Here is a 15,274-nt window from a genome sequence, read left to right on the forward strand (position 1 = left end):
AGCTCCATTAAGAGCCAGAGGATTGCAGGTACCACTGCCCTTTGCTGTTTCCAGTGGAATGAGGTGCTGGAGAAGACGGGGGGGGAAGGGAAGAAGCATGGTGGGACCACTGCATCCTCCAACAGCCCTGGGCAACCACTGAGGAGATTCTGTAAATCAGAGTGGCCGCTGGAACTGTTCCAAAATCCATCCATTGCCCAAGAACTGCTCCAAAATCCATCCAATGCCCAGGAGGTCATCAAGTATCCCACAGCAAGGAGGTGCAAGAGTGTCCCCATGTTCCCTTTATGAACAGATCCCCCTGGCTGGGCTCCACATGGAACTTAAGTGTTGGGGGACAGTGCCACCCTGCCATCCACCTGCCTGTGCTCCATCCCCTCCTGAGGCTCAGCCAGGGCAGTGGTGCCCCGGGGTGCTCAGCATGTGCCTTAAACACACAAAAATAACTGTGATGGAAGGTTTTGAACTCTGCACTACCCTCAGCTTAAACATCTCCCATCTGCAGTGCTTTGGAGTCAGCAGGAGCCCATCCGATGGGAGCTGATATCCCACAGATCCCCAGCCAGGGCAACAAATACAGCAAAGCAGACAAAACAAAATAATAATAATAATAATAATAAAAAAAAGCCAACAGTGATCAATTTTTTTTTTAAACTTTAAATATTTTTTTTTCTTTAAAATCTGTTTTTCTCTGGGGTTTTCTGTCTCTGTAAAGAGCCGCGCTCTCCCCGCGGTGTCTGGGTCACATCCTCAGTCCTGGTTGTGGGGCAGGGGAGAAGCAGGGTCAGTAAAAAGAGGGGGCGGGTGGGTGCCTGCATCACCGGCACGTGTGGATCTCCACCACCCGGTGGCAGGGTTTGCACTTGACGGAGCAGCACCAGTGGAATTTGCAGCTGCACCTTTCCACCACCTCCACTTCGTCCGTGTGAAAGCCGCGGCCGCAGCACATCAGCTCGCAGCCATCTATGGCCTTGGAGGTCTTGTTGCACTGCCGGCCGCTGGTGCCCAGCACCCCGTTCTTGAGGTCGTGGTCACAGAAGTCGGGACTGGAGTCCAGGTAGACGAGGTCCTCGTCCGTGTGCGGCTTGAACTGGGAGTTTTTGGGCACCAGCACTTTGGTGGATCCGATCTCGCTCTGCTCGACCTCCGTGGCACCGTCGAATTTCTCCTTGAGGACGTTGCCCACTTTGCGGAAGGGGGGCATGGCTTTCCAGCACGTCTTGAACTCGCACGAGCCCGACACGCCGTGGCACTTGCACTCCACCCGCATGTTGTTCAGGATCGCCTGGAAGAACCAACACAAGGAACAAGAGAGGATGGTCAGCACGGGATGGACAAAGCAGGGAGGGCACGAGGGAGGGGGCCAGGGAGGGCTGTGCAGAAAGCACTGTTGGTGGGTATGAGCTGGTGGGATTAAATGAAGCTGCAGAGCCCAGGCTTCCCCCTGGCCATTACCTTTCTCCCTGCCTCGTTGTTGTGGAGGTTCATTAATGCTCTGTTGGAAGAGGCCCCTTTGCTCCTCTCACGGATGTCGACGAAGGACTGTGAGAAGGCCACGCCGTAGGCGATGTTATCGGAGCAGCCCGACCACTGGAACCCTGAGGCAGAGAGCACGGATGAGACAGGTACAGCCAGCCTGTGGTGCTTGCACTCTCCAGCCCTGCTCTTTCTAAAATCCAGCTGGACTGCCTGGGGGATAGGGGAAGCTGAGATACATGGACGAGACACCTTCCCCGCCCTGTGGGCTATGATCCCAGGTGCCTTTTTGCAGGACTCAGTGCTGACTAACAAACTTTTTCCTCCTTTCTGGATGGCTCCAGAGAGTGGGATTGAATGCCCCCCGCCCCGTTTGGACGCTCACCCTGCGGGCTGCCCCCCTGCACCGTGCGGTCACATCCACACTTGTCCAGCTCTCCGCTGCTGCAGGCGCGGGTCACGGCGAAGGCCACCCCTGCTGAAGAGATGGCATAGACGAATGCTGCCTCCCGTGTCCCTGCAACGGCACAAACCACGGTGGGAAACATTGGCAGCAAATCCAAGGCAACATGAGTGGGGTGGGAGGGGGGGTCCGGCCAGGTGGTCAAAGGTCCTTGGTGGGCTGTCACACGTGTCGCTGCTCCTCTCCCCTCCTAACGCTGGTGTGGCACATGAATCCCCTTGAAAAGCTGGTCTGAAAGCTGGCTCTTGGCAAAATATGCTATGCAGAGCTATCAGGCTAATCCCTTTGCTCCATCACTTCCTCCCAAGATGAGGTACCCCGTGCAGGACCCTCATCTGCCCCATCCCCAGGGACACTGTTTGCTTAGTGCTAAGCCTGGACCCAACTCAGTAGAGACCTCTCAGCACTGGGAGATGTTTTGCAGCAGTGAGGGCCCTTGCAATAGTGAAGGAGCTGGGAACTGCCCCACAACACTAAAAACATGAACGATGGACAAGCGATAACCTGGCGATGGGAGAGGCAGAGGCTGAACTGCCCATGTGGGAAGAACTCTCCAGAGCTTACATGGAGAGACTGTCTTGCCTGGTGCTTGCAGGGCACCTCTGCTATGAAATCCCTCCTGCATCCAAAACAGCTGGCTGCTTTCCACATCCAGGAACATCCCCTGCAACTCCTTGCTGTCCTCTCACACAGGGTTCAGTAGCTCCCAGCACCTTCCAAACTACTGTGCAAAACCCTGCTCTGCTCCCAAACCACCTCTAGAAACCCCGCTGGTCCTCAGGGTGCAGGCCTGTCCCAGCTCTTGGTGCCACACAGTTGGGAAGAGCTTGTTTGGGAAGCTGGGGGCACCCTGGGTGTGAACAGACAGTGTGTCATGGCCAGGGATCAGCTCTTGCGACACCCAAATCCCCAGTGTCCTCTGAGGCCGGCTGAGGATACAGACTCTCCATCTCTGAGCAGGGAAGGCTGGCATTTGGGGTGGTCCCATGCTTGGTGCAGAGGGAGGATGGCCTGTGAGCAGATGTCACCCCAGCTCGCCGGTCGGGCAGAGGGCAGCTACTTTGGTGGTCGGAGCCCAGACTTTGCTGGCCTAGCTGGCAGTGGCTGAGGAGGACCCAGCCAGTGTGGGGACTGAACAGCCTCCAAGTTAATCGAGGTTAATAGTAGGATCGTGTTGGTCGGTTTGTGCTGTGGCTGCCTAAAAAGAGACGACTTTTAGTTTCTGGTATTTCTGGTATTTCCAGTCCCTGAACCTTCATGAGAAGAGATCTTCACCCCTGCGTTGAGGGAGGGAAGTCAAACAAGGAGCTGGGGGTATGCTTTGGTCTAGGGGTCCTGGGATGGGAGGTGAGGTGGTGCCTCAGAGACAGCACCTGAGGGGAGGCAAGGGATGCTTCCCTGATCTCCAGGGGTTTTCCCCATCATCTCCTCACCCCAATGCTCTGGTTTGATTACAGTCCTGGGCCTCTGGGAAGCCTGGTTGCAGCTGGGACCAGAGGGGCTGGGGGCTGCCCTGGCCACATCCACCCCGAAGGCTGGCAGCTGGCTGGTGGTGGGCAATGATGCTGTCCTTGAGGGCCCAGCTGCTGCGTGTTTTTCCTGTGCCAGGTGGCAGCAGCCTGTCCTCCTGAGGGCATTCACTGATGCTCTGCTCAAGAGTGGCCAAATGCTGGCCTGGCAGCAGCCACTGCTTCACCACTGCCCAGGGAAGAGGTCGAGTAAATGCAGGCATGGCTTTGTGGAGTGGAGCTCCCGGCCTCAGTAGGAAAGGGTTGAGATCCATAGGGTGATTTTAGGACCCCTGCTCAAAGTTGCCCTATACCTGTCAAAGGTCTCCTGATACCCTGGGCTGGTGCCTCCATAAAATGGGTGTGAAAAAAGGTTCAGGAGAGCTGTGGAATGGCAAGTGTCTGGATATGTTGTCCACGACACAGTGAAAAAAAGAGCCCTGCTGAAGTGCCCATCCGCCCTAAGAACCAACACTGGGCCATCCATCAACACTGGGCCATCCATTCCTGGCTCTCCCCAGCCACTGTTCAGGGGCAAGCAGGCAAAAACCTGCCTGCAGCCCACCAGACTGCTCCTGTAGCTGTTCCCCCAGCAGCATCACCCCAGGCACACTCCCTCCTGACTCACCTTGCGTCACCACCTTGCCGAAGACGGGCAGGGTGTCCAGCGTGGAGCAGTTCCAGCGGCGGTTGCGGAACTGGTACTGGCACTCCTCGATGGCCAGCTGGGCTCCACGTCGCACCGAGTCCATCACCTCCAGGTTCCTCTTGCACATCTGCACCTGGCGCTGGATCAAGCCCTTCAGCTTCTCGCAGGTCTCCTCCTCGGAGATGCTCCCCACTGAAGACAGCTTTGCCAGGTACCTGCCATGACACCAACAAAGAGGGTTAGGGGGCAGGGGCTGGGGGAGCGTGAGTGTGTGTTCAGCTGGGACACCCTGCCTTGCAGAAAGGCAAGGGGACCAAAATTCTCACCCCCTCGTAGCTAGGACCTGGTGCCTGTGAGGGGTCACCTTAAATGTCCCACGGTGGTGGCTCTGCAGGATGCATTTTTGGCTGACAGAGAGCAAGCCCAAAGCAAAACAATCATCCCTCTGCAGCCTAGTCCCTGTCTCTCGGGGAGTCCAGCTGCTGGCTCCCCTTTGCCTCTGTTGCCTGCAAGGAAGATATTTTCAGCGTTGTCTGAATGTGCCCGGTCAGGTCTCCTGAGTACCGGCACATCCAAGTGCTACTAGGAAAAGCCAGAGGTCTCCAAAGTCAGCCAAAACAAGCAGGACAGGCACTTGGCTGCCAGCTCCATCTGCCACACTGCTCCCACAGCATGGCTGTGTGCTCATCACCGGCAAACATCGCCCTCCAAACCACTTCCCTCCTGGAGCCTGCTTTTAGCTGCCCCAGCCCCCAGCAGGCAAGGATGGCCTCTGGGAGCTGCCAGGTTTCCTTTCACTTGGGATTCAAGCAGGGCTTGAATCAAGTGGGGAAGAGAGGATCAGGAGCCTGCTGGGGCAAAATTTCACAGGCTGGGCACCTCTCCCACGAGCCCAGCTCATGAACAGGGCCATGAGGTCTTTGCTGACCTGGAAAAGACTGGCCCTGTGTGGAGGGGACCATGTGCTCTGCTTTCCATAGCTCCAGCCTCAGCAGAAGGAGTCACAGAGCTGCTGTCAGCTTTAGGGGGATGAGGGAGCTTATCCTCTAGGGGCAAGCACCTGGAAAGCTTTCAGCATCTTCTCGCCCAGTGTGCGGACATGATGGTCCCTGCTGCACATCCCAGTAACCCAACCCACCACCCCCTGTTGGGTTGTGGGCACAATGTCCATGCCTGCCCATTTCCCAGCTCTGGATCACAGAAGGAGCTTAAGAGAGACCCAGTCTGATTATCCAGGCTGTGGGATAATCCAAGATACTCTACAGTTATTAATACCTGTGCTGGCAGGTAGGTGTAAGAGACTCCCTCCGTCTCATGGCTGCTGGCAGCTGCTTCAGGTGGCACTACCATGGTGAAAACCTGACCTGCCATGGACAAGGAGGGTCCCCTGCATGGGACAGACACATAACTCACACTTGCACCTCCCCACTGACCACACTGAGCTTCAGCCTCCTCGGGAATCGCCAGCGCTGGCTCACGCTGCTGCCTCGTCTGCACCAAGAGATGCAAGTACCAGGGGGAGGCTGTTTGGAAACCTCATTCCTTGACTCTGCATTTCCCAGCCCTACAGAGCTTGTGGGTTTTTTCTGTTTGCTTGTTTTTTTTTTTCCTCCTCCTCCAGAGTTGCGACATCCTGCTAAGGATTTTTCCTTTGAAGCCCTGCTCGCCTCCGAGAAGTGACTGTGCAAAAGTGGCTCCTGCTCCCTGCCTGTTCCCATTTGTCCCAGGAGCCAGATCTGCTGACTTCAGCCACAAAATCAAGTTGTCACAGCCTCTTCCTCCCATTAACCCTGCCAGTCTGCCCCAGGAGGAGAGAACAGGATTTTCTCTTCTGTGCATCAGCAGAATTATTCACCAGCTTGGTTTCATGCTCACAACTGGGGGGCCGTGGGAGCCAGGGAGAAAGCTGTCTTGGCTTGTGGTGTCCATGGGGAGTCTGCATGGCGAGATGTCAAAAGCATTCAGCTTTCCCTGTGCATGATCACTGGAGGCAATGCTTCTCTGACAGTGGGAAGCAGCAGGCTGCTTTCAGAGCCAAGTGCTTTTCTAGCCTTTATACCAGCCAGGAATCTTTGCCCAAGGCTTCCTGCTCCTCCAAGGGCACAGCCCTGTTTGCAGAGGACAGGACCTGATGCACATGGGTGGCTTTGAAAACCCACCATGGCCAAACCTGGGGCTGTCACCTTTCTGCTCCCACACCGTGCAGTGAGTGTCCCTGTGCTGCAGTCCCAGACATGGAGTGCAACAACTGCTGCTCTCACATCTTGCTGCACTTGGCTGACCCGGAGTGAAGGCACCAAACTACCCCTGGGAGCTTTGAGGAGTTGGATGCTGAGCACACACACGGAGTGCCTGTAACAGCTCTATCCCCTCCCAGGTCCAGCCATCATTCCAGTTTGGGCATGGGGAAGCTGACACACACCAGAGCAGTGAGATTCATCCCAGGACAGTTGGTTGATCAGTTTTGAGCCTGGAAGCCAAGAAAAATCAGATTCTATCTCCAGTCCCGATTTGGCTTCCCCCATGCCAGCAACTCATTTATCATGCCAGGGAACCAGCTCCTGCAAACCCACAAGGCTGGTCCTGTGGATGAGTTAGTGCCTGCTCTGACTGCAGGCACCTTGGCAGGAGAGTGCTTTGCTGCAGGTGTAGCAGCCACATTAATATCAGCTCTGCTCAGGCTGGGGCATCATCTCATTTTCTAATTTATATTTCTCAGCTCGAGATTCTCCAGGCAAATGTGGATCAATAAATTCAAAGCATGAATGAAGAAAAGCACGACAAGAGCCTTTCAAGCTTTTCCAAGGAGATGCACCTGATAAGGTGCCTCCCCAACATGCATTTAATGCTGTTTGGGATGATAAAACAAAGGCCGAGGATGCTTCAAAGATAGGTACAGCCCTCCAAGAACAGGTCTGGTAATTTGTTTTGCAAGGCAGGCAAATAAGATGAAACTATCCAGAACGAGGCTCTGGCCTCTTTCCCCCCTGACAGGTCCTCTGTGTCTCATCATCCCTCCTCAGCCCTGCTTGCTGTGGGGATGGAGGTAACTGTGCCTAAAATGCTGTGCCCCATCACAATCTCAGCTTGTTAGCAGCCCATGAGAACCATCACTGCTTTTGGAAAGGGAGGAAGCTCCAGGATCCAGAGGTTGAGGCAAGGATGTAAGGAAGGATCTTTGCTGAAGGACCTCAGTTTTGAGGCTCTCCCACTGTGTCTCTCCACACCACATTCAGGGGCACCAGACAGACCATCCCCTTTCCCCACTCTGGGGCAGATAAAGAGTGAGACAGGAGATGGAGAACACGCTCTGCCCTCACCAGCACTCAGAGACACTTCCACCCCACAGCTCATGGAACACTTCTCAGGGCTGTGGAGCCCAAGCAAGGCACCAAACCCATCCTCAGCATCCCACAGTCCCCACGGAAACGTGGCTCTGGCACTCTGCCTGGTCCTTAATAAGTACTTTGCTTCAAACTTTGTTTTCCTGGGCTGAAGTTGGTAGAAACCACAGACAAAGCCTTTATCTACCTGCATGGAGAGCCACAGGCTCAGCAGGAGCAACAAAGCAAACAGTTCTTGCCCTCTGCAAGGTCTCAGTGCAGATCCCCGCTGTGATATCACATCTTGATTGCTGTGCAGAGCTTAAGGCTCACATGCAGCCTCAAAACAGCCCCACTTGTGGGAAAAAACCCACCCAAATAATGGAATACTTTCTTCCAAGATTGGGCAAAGAATGTTTCAAGGGGTGAGCTGCTGCCCACAACATTTCTTCAAGTTCTGTCTCCTTGCTTCATTGTGGCCTTTATGTTTCTTTTCTCCTGTCTTTAAATCTAGGCAAGTCACTTGCAGAACAAGATCCCTCTTAATAAGCCACTCATGTCAGACAAAACTGACAGAAAGCCCTTTTTTTTTTTTATCATCCACAGTATTGAGATCAGGATCGAAGCCCCATCATTTAAACAGCTGCAATTAATCCACCCTGCAAGATGGCAAGTAAGTAAACCTCAAATCCAGGAAGATTTGGAAAGATGGTGGGGGGGAATGTCAGGAAGGCCTGCTAAAATAAAAAAGTATGATTATACTTTCAGGAGGAAGAATAATTGCTGGAATGACAAGGAGACCTTGAAAGAGCCACAGTGGTTGGCAGACAAAGCCAGGAGGTGAGGGGTGGAGATTGCCTGCCTTGGGAAGGTGTGGAAATTTCAGTCATGGACAAATTCTTAATAGAGGCATGTCAGGGAAGATGCAGCAGATGTCTTGGAGAAAGTAGAGATCTCCAGTGTTCCTTTTATTAAAACAAATAAGTTTTAAGTGTGCGAACCCTTTGTATTGTCTCATTTTGGGAATATTTTCCTGAAGATGAGAACAGTCAGATCCAGGTTGGTGGCATCACTGACAAACCATTCAACAGATGTTCAGAAGTCAGGTAAGCTCAGAAGCTTCACCCTGCTCAGCAAACACTCAGCCTTCCCAACCAAGGCCAGAAAAGGTTTATCCAAGTCTTAAATTGCAAAGATGCTTCAGCTGTCTGAGAGGCAGCAAACTACTCATGGAGGGGTCAGCAAGTGCACCTCTTTCCCTCCTGAGGCTGCAGGGACAGTCAGCAGTGACTTGGGGTTGTGCTGAGGATTGAGACAGCTTGTGCAGGCAGGTTTCTTCTGGGGAGGAACAAAAGGGTTGTTTAGGATGTGAAAAACCCATGGAACAACGCCAGGCATCCCTGCATGCATCTATCTAGGCAGACAGATGGATGCATGCAGGGAAAGGCACTGACCAGTGTTGTGGCTCCTTGCAAGGAGCCATCCTGCAGCTATGGAGAAATGGATGATCTTTTCCTTTGGATAATCTTTCCCTTGTTGCTTTCCCCTCCCAAGGGGAGGGGAAGCCATGGAGAGATGTCCCAGGGTTGGCAGTCAAACGATGCAGGCAGGCCAGAGAGCCCCTACAGGGCTTAGTGCTACTCTCCCTGTGCCAACAGGGCCAGGCTGGTAGGGACCACCACGTCCTTGGAATGGTTCCACAAGTCTGCCAGCTTGGGCAGCTCCTGTCAGAATTTGCTTGAGACCTGCAAGGTTGGCCTTGTCCAGCTGCTGGCTCTGCAGCAGGACTTGTTCCTCCCAGGGACTGGGCATCCCCCTCCTGGAATTAGATATCCTGCCTTTCTATCCCTTCTAAGTGCAAATCATGATTGACAAAGTCATCCTCTGAGAGCCTGTCTGGTCTCTTCCCTGGAAGAAACCAAGCTCTCTGTCTCAGTCCTTCCTGTCACAGTTAAGGCACCATCTCTTGGCTGAAAGCTGCTTTTCACACCTACTCTCCACCTCCAATTAAGAGCCGCCAAAGCAGTCTCCCAGGAGGAGGCACTGCTGTGCTCACCATTGTGTGCCTACAGCCCCACTGTCTCAGCTCAAGGGTGAGCCTGCACCTCCAGTCCTGTCCCCCCTCCTTGGACCCTGCACCTAACACCACGTGCACCCAGCAAACACCCACCTACCCATGCAATATCTCCACTTTGTAATGGGGAAGAGCAGGATGGAAGCCAGGAAGAGCAGGGTGAAAGCTGGGAAGAGCTTAAGCAGCATCCACTTAGGCAATCTGCTTTGAATGTGAAGGAAATATCCTTTACCACATCTTCCTTTACAAGTCAGTAGAAGCTACTCCTGGCCTCGGGTACAACAGCAATGCCTTGCTGCAAGAGGAGGCAAGTGCAGGCCACCAGGCCAAGCTCTGTGGGAATTCCCCTCCTGCAGCACTCCAGGCTAGAGCCGGTTGGAGAAAATCTGATGAGTTTTAAGTTTTTTATCAGAATTTGCAAATACATGGCGAGAGGAGCCTTCTGCAGGATTAGTTTGATCTCGCCCAACTCACAACAGACCCCAGGCTGCTCTCCATCGGCCAAGAGATTCAATCACTTTTTCCCCCCCAAGTAATTTCATGAACACAATACTGGCTCCAGTTCTGCTGAGCCAGCCAGATCCTGAACAACACCTTCCTGGCTGCAAAGTGCAGCAGCCCATGGCAGCAGGTCCTACAGAGCCTGGAGGATGCTGCTGGGGGTCACTCACAGGTGTGTGGGGGTGGGTGAAACAGAGGTTACCTGCACTAGGCACCCAGAGCAGAGTCTGCCATTTGAGCAGCCTTGGATGACTGACAGTTTTGAGGATGCACAAGGCTTTAAGAAAAAAAAATCATCAAGTATTGTAAGAACCAGTGTCACTGCACTCATAAGGAAACACAGAAGAACCTCCTGGAAACTGTTAACCTAAGGACTGCTCAGCAATTTCATAATTTCAAGAAAGTGGCTGTAATACACTTCTCTCCATCCACAAGGATGAATTAACTGGGAGGACAGGAAATCTCAGCAGAGTAACATAAACTTCTTTTTTTTTCTTCAATGCAGAAGTCCAGTTCTGATTCATGGAGTCATAGAAAACCATTGCAAAAAAACCCCCTGCCTTCCTGTTGCTCATATTTGGAGCTGATCCAGTTGTGCACAACCTGGAGTGCAGAGTGGTTTTATCTTCCTTATGTCCATCCTCCCTAGAATAAGGCTCTGCTGTGAAAGACTGAGGTTTTATTTGAGGCTTTCTTAGCAAAGGACAGAAATGTCCATCACCACTGAGGACTCAGAGAGCAGAGAGCTCTCCTCCACTCTGACAGACGCAGCCCTGAAGGGTGTTTGCCAGACAGGACCAGTGCTCAGAGATAAACCAAACTGTTTGGAAGCCCAGTGCCAGGATTGGCAGAGGCTTCTTGCCTCTGCAGGGTTCAACCCATAGCCAGTCCATTTCTGTTGCTAAACTAAAATTAGCTGGCTCTGTCAAGAGTGGCAAGATTTGCAAATAAATAAGAATTAAAATATATTTCCAGTGGAGGTTGATGTTTTCACTCTCCCACCCCACCGCCTTGGGAAAGGGTGCCTTGGGTTCATGCACTGACCTCATGGACCTCCCAGGATCCCCAGAGCAATGCAAAGGAGCCCCGGGCACCCCAGAAGTGGAGAGCCACTCGTCCAACCCACAGCATCCTTCAAAGCGAGCAAATTCCTCATCAAACCCAAATGCTGTGACCCACCATCCCAGCTGCTGGAACACATGTGACTGGGGAACCTTCCTGACACTGTCCTCACAGCAAAAACCAAGAGCACAGAGAGGGAAGCCCTGGAGGCACCTGCCAAACCTGCACAGCATCCAACGGGAAAATGCCGGACCGGTTCCTCGCCAGGTGGAAGGTGGGAGGGTCGCAACGACAATGCAAAGAATCTTGCACAAAATCACCTGAAACAACTGAAGTCTGGTTTGAAACCAGAAGGATACAAATTCAGGACCCAGGCATGCTTCCTCCCAAATCTTTTACGTTGCACAACGACTCAAACAGGCACAAATGAGCATTCGGGCTGCTCTTGCAACATCCCCCCTGCAAAGCCGGCAGGGATGAGCACGGAGAACTGGGCCCTGTGTTTGCAAAGCACCTTGTGATGCTCAGATGAAAGGGGGCCAGGAAAATCCAAACTCCCTTTATGCCTTCCTCCCCAGCCCTTGAAAGTGGTTAGACAGCAGCTGCTTAGCCAGCCCTGTTTGAACACTCACAACTTCAAACTTTCCCAGAGAGCTCAAATTAATTTTTTTTAAGGGTTTAAAAGCCCATCTGTGATCCTGGCCCTTTAAGCCAAGTCCCAAGCTCAGATGGCAGTTTTAAACCCCTGTAAACAGGGGGTAGACGGAGCTGCTGGTGGCACACCCTGCTCTGCAGTGGCATAACCACATCTCAGACCATCCATGTCCAATATGGAGAGCCTCCTCCAGAGACAGTTTTAGCTGCAAGAGGCTGTAATTATTCCCAGATAGTTTGATAACCAGGGATCTCACCCTTAAAGGATCCCTGCCCTGTTTTATCTGATGTTTTCTGGGGCACAGGATTGGACTCTTATCATTCAAACTCCCTAAACAGCTACAGATCACGGCAGCCCAAGCAGCTTATGCAGTTAAGTGGATGCTTGGATGCTTACATCCACACCCCACTTTGCACATTTTCTAGTTCACCTCTTCAGGTGGACTTCTCTCCCTCCAAAATAGGCAAATAAATGAACAACTAACTAAACCTCTGTCACTGAAACCAGAGCCCTGCACTCCCATGCCAGCTGTGGAGAGATGCTTGATTGGCTGAAACTCTCTACAAAATACCCCCAGCATTCAGGATGGGTTTGGAGCACCGAGAGAGGACTTGCATCCAAATTCATTCACATCACTGCATGTGCAGGTTCAAGAGCTGGATTGAGTCTGTGAAATGCAAGTTGCTTTGGAAAGTAACTCGGGTGCTTCCCCTGTATAAAGCAAACTTCTCTAGAGATAAAGCAGAAGGACCTTCCCGTGCACAGCGAGATGTAAAAGGCCCTTCATTTAATTTTACAGCTTGTGCCTGAAGAGGCAGGAGGCAAAAGTTTATAACTATCTGAGCCTTCAAAGGCAGGAGGAAGAACAAGCCTAAGGCTTTCATGAAAAGGGGGAATAGAGCATCTCTTCAGATTTGGAGAACAGAGGTTTTTCTAGATAGGCAACAAGCCAAGCAGCAACTCCCCAAACTCAAGATGCTGAGAAAGCACACCTGAGGTTTGCTTCCTAACCAAGGAGAAAGTAGCTTGGTCTGTATAATGAAAAGATTTGGCAAAATCCCTTCCAGCACAATGACTGATCCCTCTGAGCAATCCCTACACGGTCTCCTTTTTATACAGGATGGGGCAGCTCAGCATGGCCAAAACGAGCCCTTTCCCCACAAAGCCAGGCTTACAGAAACCCTCCAGCTCAAGCTTTGCAAACAGCATCTCTCCAAAGCGCTGGGAGAATGCGAGTCTGGACAGGTCGAAAGAAGCTTTAGGGGGAGGAAAAAAAAAAAAAAAAGAAGTCACGACTGAGCTTAATCACTAATCCAGCAGGTTTCTGGAAAAGCAAACTTCGCAGGACTGCCACTCAGCGCACACACCTCTGTGCAGAGCTATGCGAGGCTGGATCCGTCCCGTGTGCTGGGCACAAGCTGGCAGCGCCCAGGGGTAACGCCGAGCATGCCGAGCCCACATGCGTCAAGACATACGAGGCACACTCATTCCTCGAATATCTGATAACTCCTGGGATCCTTCTAACTCTGTTTATTGCCTCCGGCGGCCTTTGTTTCTGATGTGAGAAGATAAACAACGGGAATTGTCTTAATCCTAAAGGCAAAGAATAAAAAGCACTGAGCGGGGGAAGATCCTTTTATCATGATACATTTGCAACATCAAAAAAAAAAAAGCTGACCCCCTTCCTTTCAAACGCACTGAAATGTATCTGCTTTTCCTCCCCTGTTGGCAGGAATGAGCCCTCCGCTCTGTGCCGCCGAGCCCCCCGCGCCCACCCTTGCTCCGCCAGCACGGACGGCTGCACACAGCCCTCCCCGGCTATTGCGGCGAACCTCTCCCTCGCCTCGCTTCCCAAATCCGATCCCAGCTGCGTGCGGCGCCGGGGATCGGGGGGGGGGTCCCACCTCTGCGCATCCGTGCGGGGCAGCTTGTTGACCTCGCTTAAGAAATCCCCCCTTTCCCCCCGTGCCCGTCCCAGGGCAGCCGAGGCTGCTCCTCGCCAGAGACCTGCCATTATCCCCCAGGGCATCCTCAACGGGACTTTCTCCCTGCAGGAAAAACACTCCCACAGTTCCCAATATACCTTCACCAGAAGCATGACAGCTTAAAAGACCACCTTGATAGCGGGCTATGATCCACCCACCACTTGCCGGAGACGCGTGGAGCGCAAGTCGCTCCATCTGGCAAAGGAGGAGGGGAGGACTAAGCACTAACGCATCCCAGACAGCTACCGCCGGGCGAGCACCTTTTCCCACAGGCAGGACACTCGGGGAACGTGACCCGGCGCTTTCCCCAGGCATAGGGAACACCCTCCAAAACCCACCCGCGTCCCACAGCCTCCAGCGAGACGAAATCTAAAGGCAGGAGAGACGGGAGCCGTATCTGGGATGCAGAGAGGACCCCTTGCACGGAGAATACGTTTGTGGGACCGTGGCCACCTCGAGCACAGGTGTTGGGAGAGGCACAAGCCACTCAGGACGTTTCATGCCGACAGCCCCAGGGACTCCCTGCCCGGCCGTGGTGTATCTGCCTTCGCCGGCAGAAACCCACGGAGGGGAGATGGAGGCGGCCCGTGCTCCCAGCCACAGAGCGGGTCTGCCGGCTGCGGGCACGGGAATCAGCTCCCGTCAGCCGGCGACACTCGGAGCAGGGGAAGCACCAACTCCCACCAGAGCAGATTTATTAGGAGGAACGGCGCCTTCGTTCAAAGTTAGGTGGGAAAGTCCTGCCATGTTCCATCCCCTCTGGCCTGGGCGGAGGGAGTGGGGGGGTCTCTCCAGAAAACAGTCCCACCGCCTTGGCAAACACGTAGGAATTTTCCAGAACGATTTCCGCCCCTGTTTACCTTACACATTATTTCAGTGTTTGTTCAGCGGGTTCCCGATGTCATCGGGCTCCTCTGCGGTGTGCAACAGCCCTCCGGCACCCGTCCTCCTGCCGGGAACGGCGGGCCGAGGCGTGGGCAGCCCTGCTCGCTGCAGATCCCCAGCCCTGCCAAATCCTCCCCTGGACCGCTGGCCCTCGCGTGGCACCTCGCCAAACCCCCAGGCCCCGCTCCGACCCTATGCCCCGACCTCCGCCCGCCCCTGGCGCGGTCAGGATCCACAACTTAAGGACAAAAACAGGGGGACGGGGTTCGATAACCGGTCCCTGTCCCACCAGCCGCGGTACCGCTCCGTCACCGAGCGGCTGGGGAGGGTCGGCATCCCCCGCCGCCCACCTGCCTGCGGATGAGGGGGGTGCGACCCCACCGCCACCGCGCCGAGGGTCAGCGGGGACAGCGGGGACCGGCGCGATGGGGACGGGCGCCCGATGCCGGGCACCGAGGAGCATCGCTGCGGGGGGAGTCGCGCCCCGATGCTCCCCGACCCCGCCGCACCTGCTCCGCACCCCCGGGGGGCTACCAACAAGTGGCGGCGTGTCCGCGCGTCTCTCCCACCCCCCCCCCCCCACCCCCCCTCCTCGTCCCGTGGCTACTCACAGCCAGTTGCTGGCGTTGGCCGAGAAGGTGGCGAGGATGATGAGCAGCAAGGAGCGCAGGGAATACTCCGGGCTCATCCTGG

At 54.1% G+C, this 15,274-nt stretch overlaps 1 protein-coding gene across 1 annotated transcript; it reads right to left on the reverse strand.

The window, feature by feature from the left end:
- Positions 1 to 649: 649 nt before the first annotated feature.
- Positions 650 to 15,274, reverse strand: WNT4 (Wnt family member 4). Its single transcript, XM_027658256.1, has 5 exons — positions 15,193 to 15,274; positions 4,076 to 4,311; positions 1,862 to 1,993; positions 1,456 to 1,598; positions 650 to 1,285 (listed from the first exon to the last, which is right to left on the reverse strand). Exons 1-5 carry the CDS (start codon positions 15,267 to 15,269, stop codon positions 818 to 820), a joined length of 1,056 nt encoding a protein of 351 aa, XP_027514057.1. The 5' UTR covers positions 15,270 to 15,274; the 3' UTR covers positions 650 to 817.

The sequence above is a fragment of the Corapipo altera genome, unplaced genomic scaffold (assembly GCF_003945725.1).
Source record: "Corapipo altera isolate COAL_440 unplaced genomic scaffold, ASM394572v1 301, whole genome shotgun sequence".
Lineage (NCBI taxonomy): Eukaryota > Metazoa > Chordata > Aves > Passeriformes > Pipridae > Corapipo > Corapipo altera.